This window comes from Xiphophorus hellerii, chromosome 3 (genome assembly GCF_003331165.1).
Source record: "Xiphophorus hellerii strain 12219 chromosome 3, Xiphophorus_hellerii-4.1, whole genome shotgun sequence".
Classification (NCBI taxonomy): Eukaryota; Metazoa; Chordata; class Actinopteri; order Cyprinodontiformes; family Poeciliidae; genus Xiphophorus; species Xiphophorus hellerii.
The window spans coordinates 20,548,925-20,572,382 of NC_045674.1; the positions used below are offsets into that span (position 1 = coordinate 20,548,925).

The 23,458-nt window shown below is 43.1% G+C and overlaps 1 protein-coding gene across 3 annotated transcripts; it reads right to left on the reverse strand.

Annotated features, from left to right (window-relative positions):
* Positions 1-725: 725 nt before the first annotated feature.
* Positions 726-23,249, reverse strand: arid1aa (AT-rich interaction domain 1Aa). Of its 3 annotated transcripts, none has more exons than XM_032557961.1 (20): positions 22,024-23,249; positions 18,670-18,888; positions 16,929-17,507; positions 16,733-16,828; positions 14,813-15,053; positions 12,741-12,830; positions 12,461-12,631; positions 11,573-11,894; positions 11,034-11,179; positions 10,857-10,942; positions 10,541-10,750; positions 10,232-10,436; positions 9,955-10,108; positions 9,706-9,875; positions 9,450-9,618; positions 6,442-6,567; positions 5,820-5,910; positions 4,861-5,698; positions 4,646-4,776; positions 726-3,914 (listed from the first exon to the last, which is right to left on the reverse strand). In XM_032557961.1, the coding sequence occupies exons 1-20, from the start codon at positions 22,930-22,932 to the stop codon at positions 2,040-2,042; spliced, it is 6,828 nt and encodes a 2,275-aa protein (XP_032413852.1). In that variant the 5' UTR covers positions 22,933-23,249; the 3' UTR covers positions 726-2,039. The 3 variants fall into 3 exon arrangements, with proteins under 3 accessions (XP_032413852.1, XP_032413849.1, XP_032413851.1); XM_032557958.1 differs by having other exon boundaries at positions 16,929-17,528; positions 22,024-22,932; XM_032557960.1 differs by having other exon boundaries at positions 2,040-3,914; positions 9,955-10,090; positions 16,929-17,528.
* Between the last annotated feature and the right edge of the window lie 209 nt (positions 23,250-23,458).

Here is a 23,458-nt window from a genome sequence, read left to right on the forward strand (position 1 = left end):
AAGGGATTTCTGAAAGCGCGTTTCACCCAGGGCGAAACTAGCGTCCTGGTGCTAGTTTCGCATCTAAATATATATATATATATTATCAAATGAGTCTCGCCTGAACAACTACACATTTGGGATTTTATTTTGGCTGTTGTGAAACCCAAAATAGCTCGGAAATTTGCTAACGTGCAATTCTGTATTATCTCCAGCAAGAGGCGCCAAAGAGTCATAGTGACTTCCTAATTGCTGCATGGTAAATAATTTGTGTTACTGCTAACACAAACATTGTATTTCTGCTTTGTTTTTCGAATGTCAAGAAACTTCTTTTCTAAACAAATATTTCTTTTTTAAAAACACTATTTTAAATGTATGCTAGTTGTGCGAACATAAACCAGATCTTTGTTTAACGAATCTACATTTTAAAACACTGAGTGTGACGATAAACAGCTTGAGCTAAAAAGAAAAATCTTCTCTCATATTTCACTTTTATATTATTGCAATTATTTGAAAAACCTTAATCCTATGACTGACTAGAAGCTGTACGTAAAAATTACCAAAATTAATAAACTCATCCAATTTGAAGCTTTTACGTGCTCTTCTAAAGTCAGGTGCTTTCATTTTAGCAGGTTTCACATGCCATAAAAATTTGTCCAAACCATGACAGCATAAGACTAGAAAGTCAAACAGATTTTGTGCAAAACTCAGAAATTTCAGTTGAATAAAACAATGAAACAGCTTAGGAAGATTTGATGTACATTTATTCTTACCACGTGGAACATATAGTATAAAGATTTCATACTGAATAAATGATATTCCTTGAGCCAAAAAAGGGGAAAGGGAGGAATTTACATGTTTGTCTTAGCTACATAGTCTGAAATACAAATATGCAGAATTCATGACTGGAGAAAATTTGTCAAATGTGTACTTCATCTAGTTTATTCTTGTTTGTACCAGGATATAACAAGTTTGAGCCGTCTGCCATACTACGGAGCTGTGGAGGAGACCAGAAGAGTGGGTCTAATCAGTGGGGGCCGGAGGTCGCTGGCAAACCGAAGAGTCTGCCTCCGTCTCTCACCGATAGCAAGTGTGAGAATAGTGACACAGACAGAGACAGACAGAGAGGAAGGAAGTATAATGTACAACATTATATATACACCACAGCAAAGCTGTATCTGAAGTTGAAAACCAGTCCTAAGAGGTGATTTCTTTTCATAAGGGTATTCATACAATCAAGGGATAAGAGGAGGTAAGGGTGTTGTAGGTTCTTGATACTTTGGGGAAGAAAGCCATTTTCTGTTCAACACCAAACTAAAATGACCTCAGAACTCTAGCTCATCAGCTTCTGTGTGAAACATAGTTTACAGAATGCTTACACTCAAAGAGCAGTACGGCACAGAAAATGTCCTACAATCTACTGCACACTGCACAGGCCTCCCCGGTGAAGGTGTTTATTGACAGCACGGTCTACTGTCGGGCTGACTGGTGAGGATCCAACTACAGCATCTACAACCAGTAGGTCACTTGTCAGTCTGTTTCACCTCAGTTACAGACTCACTGTGCCCCTCAAGGGGAGAGCTAGGGCACACCGCGTCTCCCAAACTCACTGTAAACGAGACAGCAACTTTGGTTACAGTTTTTGTTTTTCAGCTATTTATTTATTTAATCATTTATTTATCTTTATTAAAAAGAACTCTCACCCCCACACCCCCTCCCCAAGTGCAGAACAGTCTCCCAACAATGGCGCTCTCGGCTCTGTATCATCCGGTTGGCGTTCAGGCTTGCGAGCAGTGTCCCTTTGTCGGCATCTCTCTGGTTCGCAGTCCGCAGCAGCTCCGTGATCGCCCTCTCTTAAGTAGGGTTGGCCTGTGAAGGGCACGCTGAATGTAATCTGAAGGATTTTTAAAACATTTTTTATAAATTAAAGCCAGTCACATGAACTGTCCTTGCCCAGTTTTACACGCACAAGCCAGATTTTTTTCTTTTTTTTTCCCAGGGAGGAGGGGGACTGGAGAACAAACCCCTCAAACAAGTGGAGCCACAGCTCCCTACAGCTGTCATGACTGGCCGATCAAAAAGAGTACATCACAGATAACGTGAGAAACCAGCGAGTTCATTAGGGGAGACACTGAAAGGTCGAGAAGTCGCGACTCGTGTAGTGTAAACTCCGAGTGGTTCTCCTCCACCTTGGCTAAGGCGTGCAGAGCCCGGGCAGCTCGTCGCATCATGTCCGGGCTGGTGGGCTCGAAGGGCATCCCTTGTAGGTGCAGCAGAGAGCTCTGGCTTTGTTGTAGCTGGGTGGCAGCGAGAGAGTCCTCCAGGAAGCCGAGCAAGTTGCCCACACTGCCCTTCTGGACAGCGATTGCTCGGGCTGCAGTAGTGTCACCCTGGGCCAGGTTGGCCAGTAAGACGACAGCCATCTCCCTGCAAACTGCAACCTTCCTGTCTCCGATTAACCGCACCAAGTTCCCATACAGCTTCTCCAACCGACTGAAAGGGGGAGTGGCCAGGATGAGGTCCACATTGTTATCTTGAATGCTCAGTTTGCTAAGAGTCTCCAGGACCAGTCTCTGAGGTGACAAAGCACTATGGGGGCCCAGGGTTGGGAAGGGGTCCTGGGCCTCTGCCGAGGGGCACACCGCCCAGTGGAGAAGACCATCCAGCAGGGGTAGGCAAATGCTCTCAGGGTAGGTGGAAAGGTCAAGTTGACCTGAAATGTTTGCCATAGTGACCAGCGTGTTCTCTCTCAAGATCTCCAAGCAGTCCCACCACCACTCATCCTTCTGGCCCACTCCCTCATCTGAATCCTCGTCCTTCTCGTAGGTGAGAGGGGCCTGCTTGCGCTCAGGGTGCCAGTGGTGGAGCAGTATCAGGTGTCCGAGTATGAGCAGCAGTCCGGGATGTTTGGACATCTCGTGGTCATTTCCTGGCACAAAGGAGAGGCTGCGGACAATATTCGAGACACAAATACAGCGACGTGCCAGCGAGTCCTGCCAGTCGGACAGCGTGACGAGCGGCCCTTCGTCTTTACTGTGAGGCTCATCTTCTAGGATGGTGCCAGTCTGCTGTGCCTGTTGGTTGAAAATGCTTCCAGAAGCCAGAATGGGTCTATTATTCTCTTGGTGACTTTTAGGCCCTTTCTCAGCCAGCTTCGTCTCTGAATCAGACGGTTGCTCCTCGTCATTGCCAACTGTTAAGCCAGCTTTCTCAGAGTCTGTTGATTTTTCTGACAAACTGCTCTGTTTTGGCCTTTCTTCTTCATCGTGATGCTTCATTCTGTCTTCCTCAGTTGGCAAACAACTTCCCCGTATGTCTTCATCCAGCGGCCGACGCTTCAGTAGAGCTGAAGGCACGGGTATCCGTTGTCGTGGCTCTAAGAAGTTCTTGCGAGGCTCAAAGAGGGTCTGGATGTGTTCTGTTGAGTCGCCCCCTCCCGCGCTCCAGTGAATTAGCCCGCTGTCAAACTCTTGAACTTTACCATGATTATTTAACTGGGCAGCCACAAACGGGTCTCTTTTTCGTACCACCTTAACTGGAAATTTGTCAAACTTGCTGGCCTGTTTGGGTTTCTCATGGGCAGGCAGAGATTGCACAGAGCCCGTCTGTTCAGATGAAGAACCCTTGCTCCTCCTCTCTTCTTGTGTCTTCTCATCTCGACTTTGCGAGCATGGCTCTTGGTCTTCCTCCTCCTTCACGGGAACAGACCGCTCCATTTCGTGTTCCTCCTTCTCTTCGTCGTCTGTCTCCTCTTGTTCCATGTCCTCAAACCGTGGTTGCTCTTCTTCCAGGTTGTCCAGGTCCCGTTTCAAGGCATCAGGATCGAGCAGAGTCCTCTGACCAGGGTCCCCAACTTCATACTCCCGCAGAATACCGAAGATTTCTATCAGGCAGCGCCTGAAATACTCCACGACCAACTCCAGCAGCCCAGGTAACTGCATTTAAAACAAGGACCAGAAAAATTAGCGTAGATAGCCACATGCTCAACAAAACAATCCTTAAGTAGACCTTAGCCAATTAGCTTATGAAGGTTTCAAAAGATGAGTCTCAAAACCTCAGCAATCTTCCCTTTATTAAGATTTTAAGTCTTTTCAATGAGAAGTCAGAGTAAGTGGTGGTGTGACCAGAGTCACTACAGGAAAATTTTTACGAGAATTTTTGCTCACCCATTGAAATCAAAACAACACTAAGTGCTAAAAAGCCAACACTGCCATAATTTAAACACTATTTTAATAGTTAAACCAAAGTATTGCATTTTTGCAATTAAGTAACTACACAAATGCTATATTTGAACAAAAAAATATAAATATTGTGTAACCGTGGTAATTTCACTCAAGGTATAAGTTCTGAATTTCCAGACTTTCTTTCAAGTAAAATTCTGTTATTTTTTTATTTTAAATAGTCTTTAAATATGTGCAAAAAACAAAGACATGGCTAAAAGGGAGAATGTCAGAGTAAAAAAAAAAAAAAACAAAGAAAGAGATAGGAGCAAACAAATGGTAGAGGGCAACATTTAGATAATAGTGATAAAATTATGGAAACAATTCTTTATGCTCCTAATTTCTTTTATCAGTTACTGAGACCTGGAATAAAATTTTCTGATTGCACAAGAGTCATGAATTTCACACCAAGCCGTGCTTATTATAAAGGGAATGATAAGTCTTACCGTGTTGAGATCGAAGGTTGATATACTGTTGTCATCATACAGCAGAATATTGATGGTATCTAAGGCCCATGTACTTTCAGCCAATAAACCAGACTTTAAGGACATCATGACTCTCCAGGCTTCCGGGGTTCCTACAACATTTGGAGAAAGTATTATATTTAATAAAATTATTCTTTAAAAATACTTTAAAGCAAAGTGTTTGAACATCGTCATACCAATATCTTTCATGGTGAGTCTCCGTCGTGGTTTAAGGACAGGAAGTGTTCCTTCGACAGAACCCTGGGGGAAAGGCATGTCTCGCCTTATTAGAGGCGACTGCACTGGAGGGGGCACAATGTGGGATGCAGGTACCGGGGGGCCGGCCTTTTGCATCTTCATCAATCCGTGCGTGTAAGGAGATTTGCTTGGTGATGTCCGAGCCTCCATGGGGCGGGGTATGGAGGCGGGGCTCGACACCTGTGGAATGTGGTTCTGCACACCCTGAGGGGGCTGGTAGTTGGTCTGGACTGAACGAGGCATGGGCTGTCCAGGCCCGGCTGGACCGTAGGGAGGCTGCCGAGGGCCCATCTGGGCCCCCCACTGGCCATCGTGATTCATCCGCTGGTCTGATTGCATCATTTCGTCAGGGCGGTTCATGCCATGGTAGCCGGGTCCCTGCGTTGGCCCCCCAGGTCCACCTTGTCTAGGGTAATTCTGATAGTTAATGTCTCGAGGTCCCTGCCACATGCCCCCTTGAGGACCCTCGGGCCCCGACTGCATCATCTGAGGAGGCATGTTAGGCTGAGCATTGGGCCCAGTTGCTCCCTGCATCCGTTCTCGACCAAAAGGAAATGGGAACTGATTGCTGGGGCCAGGTGGACGGCGGTCAGGGCCAGGGTAGGGCCCGCTGCCGCTGTACTGATTGTACGGCTCCTGCTGTCCTGATGATGGAGCAGCGGTGCCACCCTGTTGCTGCTGCTGCGGTCCTTGCTGTCCACCAGGGAAAGAACTGCTGTACTCTGCCTCATGGCGTTTTGATGGGGGGTACCCTCCCTCCACAGGACGCTTATAACCCTACAAATAATGATATTTTTTAAATAATAAGCTTTGCTACTGTACTTTTAATTTATTTAATTACATCACATGGACAATAGTCAGAGATTGTGCATTGCAGTATTGCAGATGGACATTATACCTGTTGTGGGTACATTCCAGGCTGCTGATTTGGGTAGGAACCAGTAGGGGGCGTTCCTTGTCCAGGATACTGATTTCCATAGGAATCATGTCTGTAAACATCAGGCCTTGTCAGTTTGATAAGTGAGGATATTGGTCATATACTTGCACACTGGATTTCAACACAAAATACACCCACATAGTTTTATTTTGTTAACTATTTAGATTTCAGTAAAATTTCAGTTAAATTTGGGACACACCTTTAAACAGTGTGCAACATTTCTCTTCAACACATTCAAATACAAAAAGATAAGAGCTTTCTGCATTATCTAGAATATTGATTGTACTATTGGAAATTTATTGTTAAAGGTACCTACATTATAACAATATTTGATTTCTTTTTGAGATTAATAAAGTATATTTTAGTTGCGTCATGTGACTATCTGGGGAAGATTTTAGGATCAAACAATGAAGTATTTGTGTAATGTTTCTTTCACATATAGATTTCTCATCTACAACTTTGAAGTTAATGTATCAAGTTTCAAAAGTTTTCTTTTACATGAAAAAGATCAGTTTTTAATAATAGCTAGTTCGAGGCCAGAAAGTCTGCCACGTGTCTCGCCTCAAGTGTTCTTTAAATTTACCGTGGCTGTTGTGGTGGGAAGCGATTTGGAGAATACATCCCCGTGTCGGTGTTGGCAGGCATCATCGGGTTTGGCTGAGGAGGTCCAGATCCCATGTTGCCCTCTGGGCCCATTCCTTGCTCTGGTCTAGAAAAAGCAGGACAACAGACATGGAAGATTTATAGTTTACCTAAATATTTGTTTGTGCAGATATTAAATGATGAGAAGTAGAAAAACTAAATATTAGCCTGGACACTAATCCTAGAACAAACACCAGTCTAACATCTTATGGTTCTTCTCTAAAGCGTTTCAGGTTGTTGTCAATATGCAGGAGTAGACTACAACTACTATGTGTTTAGAGATGCTTTAAGGTCTGTCAATCCATTCAGTAAATGTGCAAAACTGGACTACAGTAACAAAGTAATGACTCAAAAAAGAATGCATACGTTATTAGAGTTCTTTATTTTAAATTGTAAGTACAGCTGCTAAACATTACAACACTTAAAAAAGCAATATTTCTGTTAAATATTGCAATAAAAAAGTTTTTCGATCATCTCTGGGACACACAATCCATCTCTTTTCTAAAAGGTTCAATGTCTGGATTTTCCCATGCTAGTTATACTTTGATGAAATTTTAATAATCTCAACAGATAAATGTGGTACTTCAAGACATCTGGAAATTGTACCCAAAGATGAAGCAGACTTATGGAGGTTCTCAGTTCTTTCAAATGATGTCACACTAGGAAACAATTTGTTGGAGGAGTTTCCTTGAAAGGAGGTGTGAATATATTTCTCCAATCAAAACCTTGCCATCATCGGGCTTTCTGATATTGTGTAATGGCATAGTGATCTTAGTGTACAAAAGCTATTTATTCTGACATTTAGCAAATAAAAATAATTTTGGCAATCAGATCTGTCCTAAAACAAAACTGTTGAATTATTGTCAGTTTGTGGGAAAAAGGTTGTGTCCATTGTGCATAAACATCTGATTTCAACTGCAAGTGTTTCCAGGTCTCATAAACACCCTTTGGTGTGGACACCTGTGCTGAAGGAAAATACTCAGTTTACCATTTTCAGTACCAAATGAGAAGATCACTTGGTACTAGGTGTAAGAAGCTATTTCAGAAGTAAACTATTTTCTAGATAGGCATATTTAAGATATGTTTTGTAGTTTATTCAGGCTGTGAAAGAGCAACATCTTTAGCAGATGGCAGAAATGCTAAACAAGTATATCAGAGTTTCTGTTTTTATTTTTATTTTATAACTCATCAGTCTGCAAATTATCCTAGATTTGGAAATACTGGCAGCCTTTTTGAAGATTTCATAATTAAAGGAAGTTTTAAGACATTCAAACTAAGACTTGGCTAGCTGGGCAAATCGTTACTAAGGGATGTTAATGTCTGTGTAAAAAGTCAAATCAGTCACTCTGTCTCTGTATTAAAACTATTAAATTGTGTTTTATAGCTACTGCTTTCACATAATTTGTGACACAATCTCTGCCAAATTAGACCATCATCTCCAATGGCAGGAGGGCTATTTGTTTATAAAGAGGAAGAGGAATCAGCTAAAATTGGTATCTGCAATTGTCATCCGTGCATAGGCCTGTCACGATAGCAAATTTTGCTGAGCGATTAATTGTCTCAAAAAATTATTGCGATAAGCGATAATATTGTCTGAAGACCTTTTTACACTGATTTAATGGAAATGACGTAATAATGCATGTGATTTCCTGCCAAAGATAGATACACTTTATTTTCAAAAGAATATTTAACACTGGAGCTGATAAACAAAATAAACAAAACAACCAAAAACAAAATGGATTCTCAGTCTCCATTAACAAAAAATGTACTTGATAAAAACTAAACAACATAAAGCCAAAGTGGAAATAAATACTGCATTCAACCAAAAGAGTGCAGATTATGAAGTCTGTATATTATGTTGCCCTTCAGTAATAATTAGATTTAAATAGAGAAGATGGGCATATCCGACTACCTGATGCAATAGTTCACACTACATGATTTTTTGCTCCTATTTTTCCCCTTATGACAATCTTAGACCTTTGGTCTTTCTAAGATTGTGTGGTGTGTTACGGTAGATCGTCGTTGCCGCTCCGATCCAAATCAGGGGTTTTTCCCCACTGGGATCTTAAGCAGCCTGTTAAATGTGACAGGTAGCCAATCAGAAAGCGAGGATTCTCCTCAGTGTTTTCTGAGGGGAAATTAAGTCGGGGAATCCCAAACAGCTGACACGGCGCAACCCGAAGTCCAGCGGACATTGGAGATGATATGTGGAAACAACATTAATGTTTATTCAACATGCAAAGAATATAGAAATGACAAGGGGAGGAGTTGGAGCGAAATTGCTACCGCAGTTGATAAACCTGGTAACTTTTCAGCTGTTCTTCGTTAACGTGACGTAAATAGGTTATAATGATTTTTCATTCAGGACTTTACGCTGACATTAGTCACATGCATTGCAGGTAGATTGTAGTAAAGCATTGATTAATGTCTGGTTTTAAAATTAGTTCACTGGACTTGCAGCCATTATTTTGTGCCCATTGTTGGACACCACACGGCAGGAACGAACCCGATCGAACCGTTATACCTAGGATTTCTGTCGGCTAATGTGTGGTCTGTCAGGTTTTAAAAATGGGCCAACAATCGGCCGACAGCTCTAAGATGTGTAGTGCGCGCTGGGCTTTACACTAAGGAAATGAGGAAGGGAGGAGTCAGTGGAGAGCACCGGAGTTGAGCCTTTTTTCATTCGGTGTCATCAACAGAAAGAGAAAAAGGCCGGAAGAGACGATAATGCCGATAATTGAAATGACGTCGATAGTTTTAATTTATCGTACGATTAATTGATTTATCGTTTATCGTGACAGGCCTATCCGTGCATCTCTAAAATAAAAAAATATCTATATATCTAATGCATAATTCTGCACTAAATGGATAGGGTTATTTTTATTAAATCAGAAATAATAGTTTCCATTAATCAATATTCCCCAAAATGCCATCTTTAATGGATCCTACCTCCTGTCATAGCCTGGTCCATAGGGATACTGTTGTCTGGGCCCCATTGGCATTGTGCCCATGGCCCCAGGCGGTCCTCTGTTGAATGGAGGCTGTTGTTGTGGCGGCTGCTGCTGGTCACCCACAACGTTGTTAGGGCCCTGGTTAGCAGGCAGAAACTGCTCCCCGACTAAAAATACAGTCACAATTACAGCAGATTAAAACCTGACGACTGGTAAATGGCCGTCATGCTTCAGATAAGTCTGAGGACTTCCACCTTTCCGCATGTTACTGAAGGGGTCCTTGTTGGGTTCGTAGGGGCCCATTCGGCCTGGCAAGTCTGCTGTGTTCATGCCGGGCTGATAGGTGGAGTTGGGAGTCATGTTCTTTCTGGGAAAAGCGGGGTCGCTTCCGTCCGAGAAGGGGTCTTGCAGATTTACACTGCTCCTAAGAAAGAAAACACCAACAGAAATTAGCCCAATTATCAGCCTATTGTGAGTTTGGATCTACTATTAAAGATACTGACCTAGGGCCAGGTGGCATGGGGGGCATTTGGGTATGAGGAGTGGATGCCGGCGTGGGGGGCTTAAGATCGCCCCCCTCAGCCATTGAGCTGCTGGTGGACTGGGGCGTTTGTGGACCCTGAAGGGACCCTGACCCAGCTGTGGAGCAGAGGGACGCTTCAGTTTGAAAGAAGAGAGGAGCAGACAGATAAGGTACAAGGTTTTAATTAGGAAATCAAGTCTTTTTTTCTTTTAGGAGGCGAGTCATGTTTTATCTAAAAAGACGAGGGGAGTTCTAACCTGGAGAGGGGGGCTGGACTTTAGCAGCCTGGTTCTTTTTGTTGTCTGTGAAGATCTCAGGAGGAGGATCTTCACCACGTTCTATTTTACACTCGAAGGCATACAGACACTGGATGTACTGTTTCTTCAAAGAACTGGCAGCACTGCTGGATGTACCCACATTCAGAGTGGTGGCTAGATCACGCCACTTCTTATTTTTATTCACCTATCACAAAGAAAAGGCACACAATAATTAGAGAAAAGAAGACTGTAAAGACAAAAGCAAAGTGGGATTTTTAGCTTATTGTGGTTTCTGGGCGCCATGTTCACCTGCATCATTCCTCCGATTTCTTTAACGGAGACGTAGAGCCGGAAGAGGTCGAGAGGCTTGCGCCCCACAGCGGGCAGGTTGGTCATGCCCATGGCTTTCTCATCCACAAAGGCCAAGTAACGGTCCACCCAAAGCTTCCTGTCTGGTTCTGGTCCCAGCTCATAGAGGCGTGCTATCTTTTCACACGTTGTCGTGGATGAGTTGGACTTCTGTTTGATGTCCCCGGAAAGAAGTTCAAAACGATTTTAAAAATTCTGTAAAGGTCCTGCAGCTACCAATAAACACGGAGACTAACAACAGTTGCAAAAGTAGTACCTTTGATTTTGATTCTGGCTTTGGCGTTGCACCGCCATCTACTTTGTTATTCATCTTATTGTTAATTTCTGGGCTAGGAGCCATACCTGCAGGTAAGGAAAGGGTTCCAGTTATCTAAAAAGTTCCCATGTTACTGACTAAATGAAGCAACAGTCATCTCTGTATGTATTATATTACCACTTGTGTTGTTGGCCATGTTTGGCCCCATGGGATAAGGCGATCCACCTGGAGTGTTCATCATTCCAGGCATGCTGTTCATCGGTGGGCCATACGGTGGACCGGACCCCATCATGCCTTGCGACATGTTGGGGTACCCGGGCATTCTGCAAATCGAAAACCAAGGAGAATACAGCGTTAACAGTTCAAGTCCCCATTTCTGAAAGGGGCAATATGGTTTACCATCCAGGGGAAGACAGTGTTGTGCATTAGTAAAGTAGAAGACGATTATGTCGGTCGCATTTAGAAATGACAAGAATTTTCATTAGAAAATTTCCAATTTCAAATTTCCACACTTTTACAATTATTTTAGGCAATCTACAGGAAATGAGAAGAGTAAATTCTGGATCTCATTTGCAGCTTTAATTTTGATGTTAAATTCAAGGGTTAAGTCTGTGTTTTGTAAGAAGGCAACATCATCTGTAGTCTATGGAAAATGCCCCGGATGTTTAACTCTGGACTGTACTCAGTGTCCAGATGAACACCAACTGTAAACCAACCTGTTGAGCATGGAGTTGCTGGAGGGGTGCTGCATGACTGCAGGATCCTGGGGCTTTCTGTTCATTCCTGGAGGTGGGCACATTCCTGAACTGACCTGGGGTGGCATGTTGCCCATGTTCGGAGGCATGTTTGGACCCATGCTAGGGCCCATATTGGGGCCGTAGGGACGAGCCCCCATTTGATTCGGAGGCATTCTCCCTGGAGGGATGCCAGCATACGGTGGGCCTCCCCCCTGGCCCGCCATGGGGTTCATGGAGCCCATGCCTGGGCCAGGGTAGTTGGCATTGGGCATGTTCCCATAGGCTGGTTGGCGGGGATAACCTACAGTAAAGAGTAAGCAAAGAAATGTTCAAGTAGATTATTAGCCTGCATTCTACAGTTGCTACAAAAAATGCACCTCATTTTTGGCAAAGAAGTGAAAATATGTTCACCAATATTCTGTAACAAACTACAGAAGCTTTATCAGAACAGTTGGGGTTATAAGTTCTAATGGTGTGAATGCATTTGCATATTCAATGCAACACATGGATGTTTAAATTATAATTAGAAGCTTTTTATTATAGGAAAAAAAAGAGTTTATTTAACAATTTGCTAGCAGAGCAACAAGCCTTCGTCACAGTTTGAGCTCCACTGACAGGAGGCTGTGCAACATCAGCTGACTCTCTGACTCCATGGCAGCTATTTATAGCTGTGAAAGCAGAGCGAAGGACCACCAATAGCATGGTTTTAGACATGGAGACAAGAAAATCGTTTCTGTAGGTTGGTCTGACGCGATGTCTAGCTAGTTTCACCAGCAATATTTAAAATAAGAAGACATTTATACTTTATAAATATCAGCCCTATGCAGGCAGTCTCCAAGGGCTGTTGCACAATTTTAAAGTACCAACCTTGGGGACCGTACTGTCCTCCCTGCTGCCCATAGCCACCCATGGAGTTGTTCTGCTGATAAGGCGCCATCCCAGGATGCATCTGTCCTCCAGAGGACTGGCGAGGTGACAGTGCAGAGGCCGACTGGGGGGATACGTAGGGAGGCATCTGAGGGTTTCGCTGCATGAACCCTGAAACAAAAACGGAAGAGGAAAATATGTTGGTGAAAATGAGAAGCAACAGAAACTATTTTTGACGCGTTAATTTTAGTGCACACATTCAATTAAGACAGCAACAAACCTCTGTCCTGCGCCATTGGAGACTGGCTCATTGCAGGGTGCAGCGTCCCATCCGAGTGAACGCTGGATGGCCTGGGAGGCATCTGGGTCCCTGAGGAAAAACCAGAAGATTGAGTCAACTTAAGTTTAATCGGGGAGCAAGGGGTTGATTCACACAGTCAGACCCGTATTCTCCGAAAACCAGATTCCAGTTTATGACATTAACAATGTAAATCTTGATTGATGGAGCATTTGTGTTTGTCATCAATCTTTTTCTGATCAATAAATACATGAAGTGCTATAAGATTGGGATAAGAGCAACACTCTTCTGTGTGAAAGTTGCTGCTGAGTGAAGAAGGCCCAAAGTTCACCAGTTCCAGCATCAGTGAGCTGCTTAGAAAATCAGAGTATGCACTGAAATGTACGTGCATGTTGGGACAGGCTGAGTTTATTACTATTCGTTTTTAACTTTAGTCACAGAACAAGCTGGAGTTGGAAATGTTGGCAGCCGTTTGGAAATTTCAGAGTCAAGATAAGAATCGACACTCTCTAGTAATGCACCGTCACAAAACATTCCCATCATAAACCTGCAGAGACGAACGGCCTACGATCTGCCTCTTTCCTTTCTGAAATTACAAGGTGAGACCACAATCTGCAGCGCGGCTTTCAGAAATGACTTTCAGAAACGTCATATACAGTTAAGTATGACGTCAGCGGCAGTCAGAAAATCTGCACCACACTAGTCGGTTTTATAACAATAATGGCGGACAAACACTGTGTATGCATCCTGTTGTTTACCAAAACAATGCTTTCAAATTAAACATAAATCTCTCCTTACGCTTCTCTCTGCAAATTATTTCTGGATGTTCCTCCTGTTAATCCTTGAAGTTTATTGTGAAGGGTGAAACTTTACAAAAAAACAGATAGGAAATCTGCTACAAACATCTGATCAGTGCCTCCCTCTCTGTGAATTTTATTCAAATGGTTATAAGATGTGACAAAAGTCTATCAAAATGTCCAGCCTCATATAAATCAGGCTACATCTGCAAGACACTGAACTTGCATCATTGTTCAGAAAGGGATGAATGTTACATTCCTAGATAGCTAAAAAGTACACCTTGGATGACGCATCTGAACAGCTGCAAAAATAATGTCACTAACTGTTTTTACGTCAGAGACTTAGTAGTTGTGCTAATTCACTTGTTTTTCCACATGCTTTTAGTTTAATGTGAGGGCATTGTGTTTATAAAGTAGTAAAAATTGCAATCGCTCCTTTTAAAAGAGATGGGAAAATTAAATGAAGAGCTATATAAACAATTTAAACTCGCATGTCTTGTTCTTATTTTCCAAGGAGCCAGACTGCTTTGAGAATCTTTTTAATTTGTCTTAACTCTCCAGATACTGTCTTCCAGCAGTTTTCTTTCCAATCTTTTTCTGTCCGGCCCTTGTATCAGACTGGCAGAACCGCGTCCTTGAGCAAAGTGAAAACAAGTGTATCTATCTACAGCAGATGAAGAGTATCTGAAAATGTATTTAGGAAAAATAGAACCCGACAGAGAGCTGAGGCCTGGACACTTTCTCAAGGCTTCAGCTAAAGTTATGAAATCAAACTTTTTATTTGTCTCCAAAGCTTGAAAATGTTTGTACCAACAGATCAGATAGGAGCAAATAATAGTTTAACATTTAACTTATGCTCTGTAATGAATTCCCAGTAAAGGGATAAAATATCCCATTTAAAATTGGATATTTATAAAGGCATACACTGAAGTTCAACTGATTGATCAGTTGAGTTGTGAAGATTTTTTTTTACGTCTAAAGGACTCTCAGGTTGGAATCAAGTGGCTAAAAAAAGTTCCTTGAAAAACTTTCTTGTTCCCAGTCGATTTAGAAAATTACACAAAAGTCTGGCAGCTTGGAAGTGCATTAAAAAAAATCACTTTAAAAAGCAAGTTGTCTTGAAACTCAGATTTACATCTAAACAACAACCAGAAAGGTTGAAACACCACTCCCCTCAGACTGCAATTCAAACATGTAATCAGAGTAAGACGTCAGGAATCTATTAAATATCCTCCTCAGCACAAGCGATCAGCTCACCTGGCAAGTTGGCGGGTGACAGCGGGCCTGTGCGGGGAGTGCTGGCGCTGGCGGGGGAGCCAGCTGGAGAAGGCGAGGGGCCTCGGATGCCTGGCAGGTGGGGAGACGTGTGCGGAGAGAAGGGCGACTGGGCTGGGTTACTTTGCTCTCCCTGGCTGCTCGACACGCCAGACGTGCTAACGCCAGGACTCAGGGCGCCCTCCGTGCCCGTCGGCAGGTCGTCGATCGACCCGGACAGGTCCTGGAAACAACAAGACAGCCGGTTAAAGAGAGACAGAGACGGGAACAAAACCAAAAGTGTCAGAGCCGTTCTGATTTACAGTCAGCACTGAACTGGCTTCTTTTTGCATCAGCTGAGATAACGTGATGCAACAACTCCTCCGTGTTAACACGTGAGTGGCATAGATTCAAATACTACACATGCTCACACAAACATCCCTGGAGGCCTTTGTCCTTATTTATCTTTTTCAGAGAGAAAGTGAGTGTGCATTATTGCCAGGGGTTGTCATGGTTACTAAGGTTTGCAGGATGTGAGCAAGCAGAGTCAGCATGTAGAGGCAGCCTCTTCACCACGTGACTTCAATAAACAAAAGACTCCTTAAAATACCTATGTGATATATGGCTTCTATAAATGCAAATAAATACACACGGGAGTGAGACTTGAGATCCGAACGAGCAGAAGCTTAAGCGTTAAAGTCAGATAACTTAGTGATTAGTTACTGATGTGATTTTACTTCATCTAGCCTCCAGGTCAAAGATTACTGACTGACACCAGGTCAGCCTGTACTCTGATACTCTGTGTATATTTATACTTTCTAGAAGCACAAAGAGCTCAAAGAAAATAAACAGGAATATCAAAATAAATTGGTTCCCAAAGCATATTGATAGTGATGCTGAGAATGCTTGGAAAGACGAACAGATACAACCAAAGACTGGTCAATTAGTCAAAATATTAAGAAATCGTGCTTGCAGGGTCACAGTGTCTTTTTACTGCCTTTTATAAGTACACAGAGGATACAAGCAATAAGCTGCAGCTTTGACCGTCTGGTCGATGTAAAATTCATGCAGTCGAATACAAACACTCAGTTAAATGTTCAATAATAACTTATGTGAACTGCATAATACAAAAACCTCAAACTGTACATTTCTGATTTCTGAACACACTATCACCATCAGGATGCAAGACAGCGAGAGAGAGCAATACTTTATCAACACCTATGTGGGTCTGATTCATCTTTACACGCTTTCAATTTATGCTGCACTTGGAAATGTTGGCAGATTTTCAGTTTAAACACTCAGACTAAATGATGTAGTGAGGAGAGAGTAAAACTCTGTTTTACGCATTCAGGATCTTATTCACACACATGGTGATGACATTTCATCTATAATAAATAGCTACTCACGGCACCAATAGGAAAACAAATGCATTATTAATTTTCAAATCAGAATCCAATAAAATCAGTTCTATTCACAAAATCCAGAAATCAGCCATGAAGTTTGAATCAGGCACGTCTTCCTTTGTGACACATACATAAAATGTTTGGTTTCTATGCTCCGGGGAACAAAAATGCTTTAAACATAAAAAACATCAAACTGCCAAATAATAAATACAGATTACAGCGAAAAAAGAAAAAAAATTATCCCAGTCCTGCAGCATTCAAACAGAACTTCTAATTTCACAAAAACATTTTCCACCAGCATCATCCAGAAGCAAAACAAACACAGAAACTGTTATTTTATAGCACTAAACAAAGGAATCTATAAAAAAGAGCTTTTAAAACTAACCGTGCCCATATTAAGATGCAATTCTAGATTGGTGCTGAAACGTAACTGTGTAATAAAGCTGCATTTACACAGCTACAAACTGTCTTAGTGAAAGAAAGAAAAAAAAAAAAAAGTGATTTAACAAGCATTACTGACCGGAAGGCTGGATGGACGGCCTTGACCGTCCTCTGGACCAGATTTGGGCTGAGAGGATGCAGGGGCATTGGACTGAAACGAGTCCTGGGATATCTCCTAAACACACACACACACACACACACACACACACACACAGGCTTAATAGAAGCACATATACAGAGAAGGATGTGCACAATCCAAGGCAGAGGGCCTGTACCTGCTGTTGTGGAGGAGGAAAGCGCTGATAAGGTGACTGCTGTGCTTGCTGCTGCTGAGTGTTTGGCGGGTAGGCTGCAGGCGGACCCTGTGGATGCTGGCCGTGTCCCGGTGGCTGCTGCGGGTGGGACTGCGCCTGCTGTTGCTGCTGCGGAGGGGCCTGCTGGGGGCCTTGTGAGGACCCTGGGTAGCTGGATTGGCCTTGGGATCCGGGGGGAGCCTGGGAACTTGGCTGCTGTGCGGTCTGAGTGGGAGGCCCCTGCTGCTGGCCGTACGGAGACTGGCTGGGCTGCGTGGCAGGCGCCTGAGAGTAAGGCGGCTGAGACTGGGGGGCGCCTTGGGACGGGCCAGGCAGGGGACCCTGGGACTGTGGGGGCATGTGGGGCTGTTGATAGGGTGGTCCCCCCTGGTTGTGTGGAGCTGAAGACGGAGGGTGGGGCTGCCCGGGGTAAGGCGACTGCCGCCCAGGCTGACCGGGTTGTTGCTGGGAGTAAAGGGATTGCTGCTGGCTCTGATGCGGAGCCTGACCTGGCTGGTTGTAATACGGCGCCTGGCCCTGTGAGCCGTAGGCTCCTGGTCCCTGTTGGCCATAAGATCCCATCTAAAATTAAAATATATGCACATCTCAATTTTAGACAACGCAGAACTCCACTGGAAACAATTTTAGGTCACATCTACTTTTGGTTATGTATTCACAATCCTGATGTTAGCCTTCAGATGTACAGTGATATGACAACTCTGTGTCGCTGTTAAACACTGAAGCTGTTGCAAAAAAGCTTAAAATTTTATTAGAAACGTTCAGTGTGGCTGGACATCCCATGTTGACCGTCAAATACATGGCAAACAATTTTTCTTTAAAGAAAAAACAAACTACCGGTAAACAAAAAAAACTGTAGAATCACCTGGTGCCAATATTTGATAACTTCTGATGATCTCAAAATAAATTATTTTAATATAGTAAAACCTTATTCTTTAAATTTGTTGCATCTTTTTTATAAATATAATTCCATTCTGTGTTTCTGTCAAATGCTCTGCCTGATCTCAAGCTATCAACTCTACAATCAAATCTACGGAGTCCCTTTCTAATTGAGCATTAGAAACTCTTGCTTACAAAACAAATAAGACAGTTACGTGCATCAGTGTACAAATCAAATCAAATATATTTTGGATTTTTGCTCAGGTTATTGTTTTCAATATAAAATTTTAATTTAGGTGTTTAACTAAGCATGCACTTTGACCTGTCTGCGATTATGTTTACAAAATTACAGCAGATCTGTGAGAGATGCTTCACATGGTGATGTTTTACCCACAAAGCTCAGGGTCATTTGAACTCTGTCAGATCTACTTTGATGGTTTGAATTTAACATTGACTGGTTCAGAAACAAATGGGGATTCATATCTGGGTTTAATTTTTCTTTTGTATGCACTTTTTTCTTTGGTCTCAGTTGATTTAGTTGACTATGTTTTAAGTAGTTTTGATTTTGCCTCCTAAGTCCGTGATCAAATAATCTTCTTTGTTTAAAAGCATACTAGCTTTTTTTTGTCTTACATTTATTTGATTTTCCTTATTTTAACGGAAAAACACAGTCAGGGACTACGTCTGAGAATTGGACATTGACTGGAAGGCCAAAGCCACAGTTACTTTATAACATTGTCTATATGCTGCCCATTACCAAAATAAACATGAAAGAACACAAATAAGTAATAATAAAAATATAAACTTCTGAATAAGATGCGATTACCTGTGGACCGTAGGGCATGGCACTCATGCTTCCTGGTGTACGACCTGGCATGCCTACTGGGTATCGCTGTGGACCTGGTGTGCCGTAACCCTGGCCAGGATACCCAGGCCCAGACTGAGGACCTGTAGGAGGCACCTGTTGAGACTGCTGGATGTATGGACTGCCTGCTCCATATGGCTGACCTCTAATTTTCCCCATTGGATCCATAGGACCAGGAGGCTGAGAATGTCAAAAAAACAAACTTATTTAATGAGACAAAAACAGGAAATAAACACCAAAACCTACAAGCAATTTCTCTTAAATTGGTGTAATTAGAGCATTGCTTCATTTCAAAGGCTCAAAAAAATGCATGACTGCAGTGCTGAGGTAATAAAGCAGTTTCAGTGAATGGGCAAACTGTGCTTTTTTTCACCTTATTTCCCACGGTCATTACCCTGATTTTTTTTTTCACTTCACTCTGCCATAGTTTTGGAAGTCAACAGAGCTATATATATCTGCTTTCGAATGGAGGGCAGTCTGCCCAATACTAAACATATCCCAGCTGTGCTCCTGTTTTGAGCCTGGTCCAAGAAGGGTTCTCTTCCCCCCCCCCCTAAGAGAAGGCGGTTTGGCTTTGGATGAATGACACCAGAAATGAGGGAAGTGCCTTAACAACAGTGAAAGCAAAGTGAAAACGGCGCAAGAGCTCACCCACCACTATAACCTCTCCATCCAAAAGATTTCCCCAATAACTAAAAAACAACGCTTAATGCCGTTTCGATTTGTGCCGAAATGAATGTGCTCACCCTACAACGCTCTCTTTTGCAAAAAGAATACAAAGTGCCCTGTGTGACAAACTGTAAATCCACATTAATGAGGTGAAATAAATAGGCATAGCACATGGCTAATCTGCATAAAGCAGACAGGAAACTCCCTTGGTGGGTGAGAGATGGCGAACAGCTTTCTGATTGGCTTGGGGTGGGGAGGTCGGGGGGGAATTCTGCAGACACACAAAGTCAAACTTGTGCGGCATGCCAGACACAGCAGTCACATAGCTGCCAAAACAAGGTTCAGGACTGGACTTGTGGAGAGATACATCTATCACTCTTTAAAAGGTCAAAAACGATTTAAGGTTTGCTTTTGAGGTCCCGACCGGCCAATTCCAACTTTAACAGGGTTAAACAACTTTAACAAGATTTTTTTTTTCCCTTGTAAGGACTGTAAAGTGAAAGAGAGGGAAAAAAAGGCGCTGGAAGTTCCTTTGACTGAAGTAGGAGTTTTGGATGCAGCAGAAAGTAAAGGAGTAACAAGATCATTCCCATTTATATATCACAGCATATTCCCAAAAAAAGACATTGTCCAGCTACTGACATCAAAAGACGCACAGATTTAAAAGGTTACCGTTTAAAATTTGCTAATACAACCCATCATATTGACATATTGAAGCTTTTACACTATTGTGTAAAAGCTTTTTGAAAAAGGTGCAAGAAAAAGTTCCAGAATAAATGGGACTTTTTTTAAAGACCACACAGCAATGCAGAACTGCCCCTTCCCCTCCTGTTGCTGCAAAATGCAGCCAGCTGAAAAAAAAAGACTACTTTACAAAATAGCTGGATGTTTCTGAATATTTGGGTCACCAAAAGAAAACAATAAAGTGCAAACAAAGGGAACAGTATGAATCAACTACAGTCAGCAAGTTACAAGTTTGGCCTAAAACAATCATGTCATGCTGCTTAATTTATGAATACACAATATAGTAGCATTACATTGCGTCGGATAATGTTAGTAATTTAACATATTGGCATCAGTCCCATCAGCGCAATTAATCAGACATTCAAGTAGTCTGTAATTTAAACACCTCCATTAGAAAGACTGATTTACTACACAAACACTTGAATAAGACTGTCTCAACTCGGAAATGTATTTTACTACTTGAAGGCGAACAGAAACAAATGCCATTTTGTTTTAACAAATTATAATCTCTGTTATCTCTTTAACTGTAAAAAGAAAAATCCCAATTATATGGTAATACAAGTCAATTAACTTGTGTTTATTTCAACCGCCAGAAAGACAGGGTGTTCATTTGGTATTTTACATTCCAATGAGATGAGACAGACAGAAATTATCCCAGAAATTATAATTTTTTTTTAAATCATTGTCCTAATACTTAACCTACACACGTAATCATTTGGAGTTTTTCCTATTACATTGTCAGATGAAATTGTGTTCACACACAACTCTTAAATTAAAAACTGCCTCACATTCTTTATTATATGCACCATTATGTGGACTGGAGCCTCCATTGACGCATTTGAATTCTGGTAACAAACAACTAAGAGATATTGAACAGCTTTGAATATAACATTTTCTCTGTCCCCCGCCGCTTTAGCATTGGCCAATGTCTATTGAAAGTAAAAAAAGTGGAACTGAGAGAGGGAGTGAAGCAGAAATACCTCCGATGACCCTGTGATGAGCTAACGCTGTGTTCTTATCAGCAACTGTTGCCTTGCATCACATGTAATTATAAATGGCCATGAGCAGCGGATGAGGAGCCAATCAGATTTCACCTCGCATGTCAACCCAAGACCAACTATCTCCTGGCTTTGACAGTAGGATTTTACCTCCACAATTCAAATCCCACTGCAAACTGCAATCTGGAAAAGGCTGCTCACCGTCACTCATAAGGCAAGAGCTGCCCGTTTACAGAAAGAACAGCAGCTCCACGGAACAAGGAAGCGCATCTAATCGATATATGATTAAAACAATTTAAGAATTTACAGCCTTTCGTGATATCCCCGGGGACAAATAAGCATTTTAAACAGGACCTACACAGGCCATTTAACTGACCGTGAAAGCCCCCATTCGGCACGCAACACATTCCTTCCGTCATGGCCACAAAATTACAGCTCAACGGGCAAGAAAGCAGCACAAACATCAGATTGTGAACAACCATATCACACTAATGTGCGAGTGTTTGTTATATAGTCGTACAGGATAACTACACTAATAGCAAATGTGTTGTAAATCTGACGTATAAAGGGAGAAAAATGTACGGGAAGGAAAAACGAGCCGTTGCTCCTATTTTCGCCCTCTTTTCAAAGTCGGGCCTTCTTGGCTCCCTTAACATAATTTCCTCAACTTATACCCAAACCAAGCACCACTCTACTCTTAAAACGTGCATTTAGAAATATAATTAAAGCGAAATTTATTAAGTGGTGTGTTGTAAAGAGTGAAAAAATACACACGAGAGGCAGCCATTTTAGAGTCTTTGCGAACTACTATCAGACAATGGCTGGCCTGCTACGTTGTGAACTAGCTCAGAGGAGGGAAGCAGACATGCTAAAGCTCTTGTAGCGGTTAAACGGTCGGGTTTACCTGGTTTCTGGCTAGAGGCTGCCCAGCACTCCCCGGACTCATGGGCGACGGGTGATGGGTTCTTTGTTGCCAGCCTGGGTTGCTCCCTGCGTACTGACCGCTGCTGCCCATATCTGCTGGTCCCTTACTAGCTCCTTCCTGGCTGCTGTAGTCGCCACCAGACGGATAGTTTGGATACCCCCGTGTTGAGCTGGGAGAGGTCAGGAGCTTGTTGAGCGTCGGTGTGGATGTTGGTTGGGGATTTCCGATGTTATATCTCTGGTTACTGTAAGATCCAGCCATCGCCGTGGGTCCTCCCGGCGGTGGCTGCTGCTTAGCTGGCTGGCCCCCAGCTGTCGGCGCCTGAGCGCTGCGAGGGGAGTTCATGCCGAACGCCTGGCCCGGGTGTGGAGTCCTGTTCGGGAATGGGTTGTAGTTGTTAAACTGGTGATTCGAGAAGCCATGCTCGTGTGAATTGGGTTGATATGGGTCCATCATGTTGCTCGACTGCACACCCGGACCCGCAGCAGCTGCCATGCCAGGGCTTTGTTGTCCGCCATATTGATGAAAAGCGGGCCGACCGTAGTGCTGACTGTATCCGTACGAAGGCGGAGAGAAAGTGGGACCGTGGTGATGCACGAACCCGGGGTGGTTGTTTCCCTCCGGTCCCACAGAGTCATTCGGGGTATTATTATTAACCCTGGGCGGGTTCCCATTCCCGTTCTTCATCTCTGGTTCCCCTCCTCCCCCTGCATTTCCACCGTCGGCCCCGTCCTGCAGATCTCCCCGGCCCGGCGATTCGCTGTCCAAACAGGGCTGCTTTTTGTCGGATTGCTTGTCCCCTGGAACCGTATCTTCCTTCGGGTCTCGATCCGGCTTTTTAAGTTCAGAAGGCGGACTAGTGTTAAGAGTGGCGACCTGAGCGGCCATGATATACCCCCCCAACTCTCTCCCTCTCTCTCGCCGAGTCAGTCACAATCAAAAGCTAGCATTGAATATAAATAATTGTTGAAAACCATCAATCCTTGAATCGAATCATTCCTATCCCTTCATTCCGGACCGAATCCGGCTGCCATCTCCCCCGGTTTCAGCTCCGAAAGTAGGGTTAGAGAGGTGATGGAGGCTCCATACAATGCGTAGAGAAGCGACAGAAATTGTTGTGGGAGTTGTGTTACCGAGCCCGGGTAGAGGCAGGGAGCTAACCCAACCAACACGAGGCTCAGCTACATACAGCCATTTTACCCAGCCGCACGAGTGGCTGCAAAACACGGAGCGGATCCCCTCAAGGCCGGACAGGAATTTTTTTTCTTCTAAAAACATCACGTAAACTATAGGTGGAATATTTTCTTCTCAAGACGAGCTTCGTGTTTGAGCAAATGAAACAGAAATTTCACTCAGTAAAAAAAAAAAAAGGCATTCTGCAACAAAAGTAAGGCTCATTTATTAGAGAAATGAA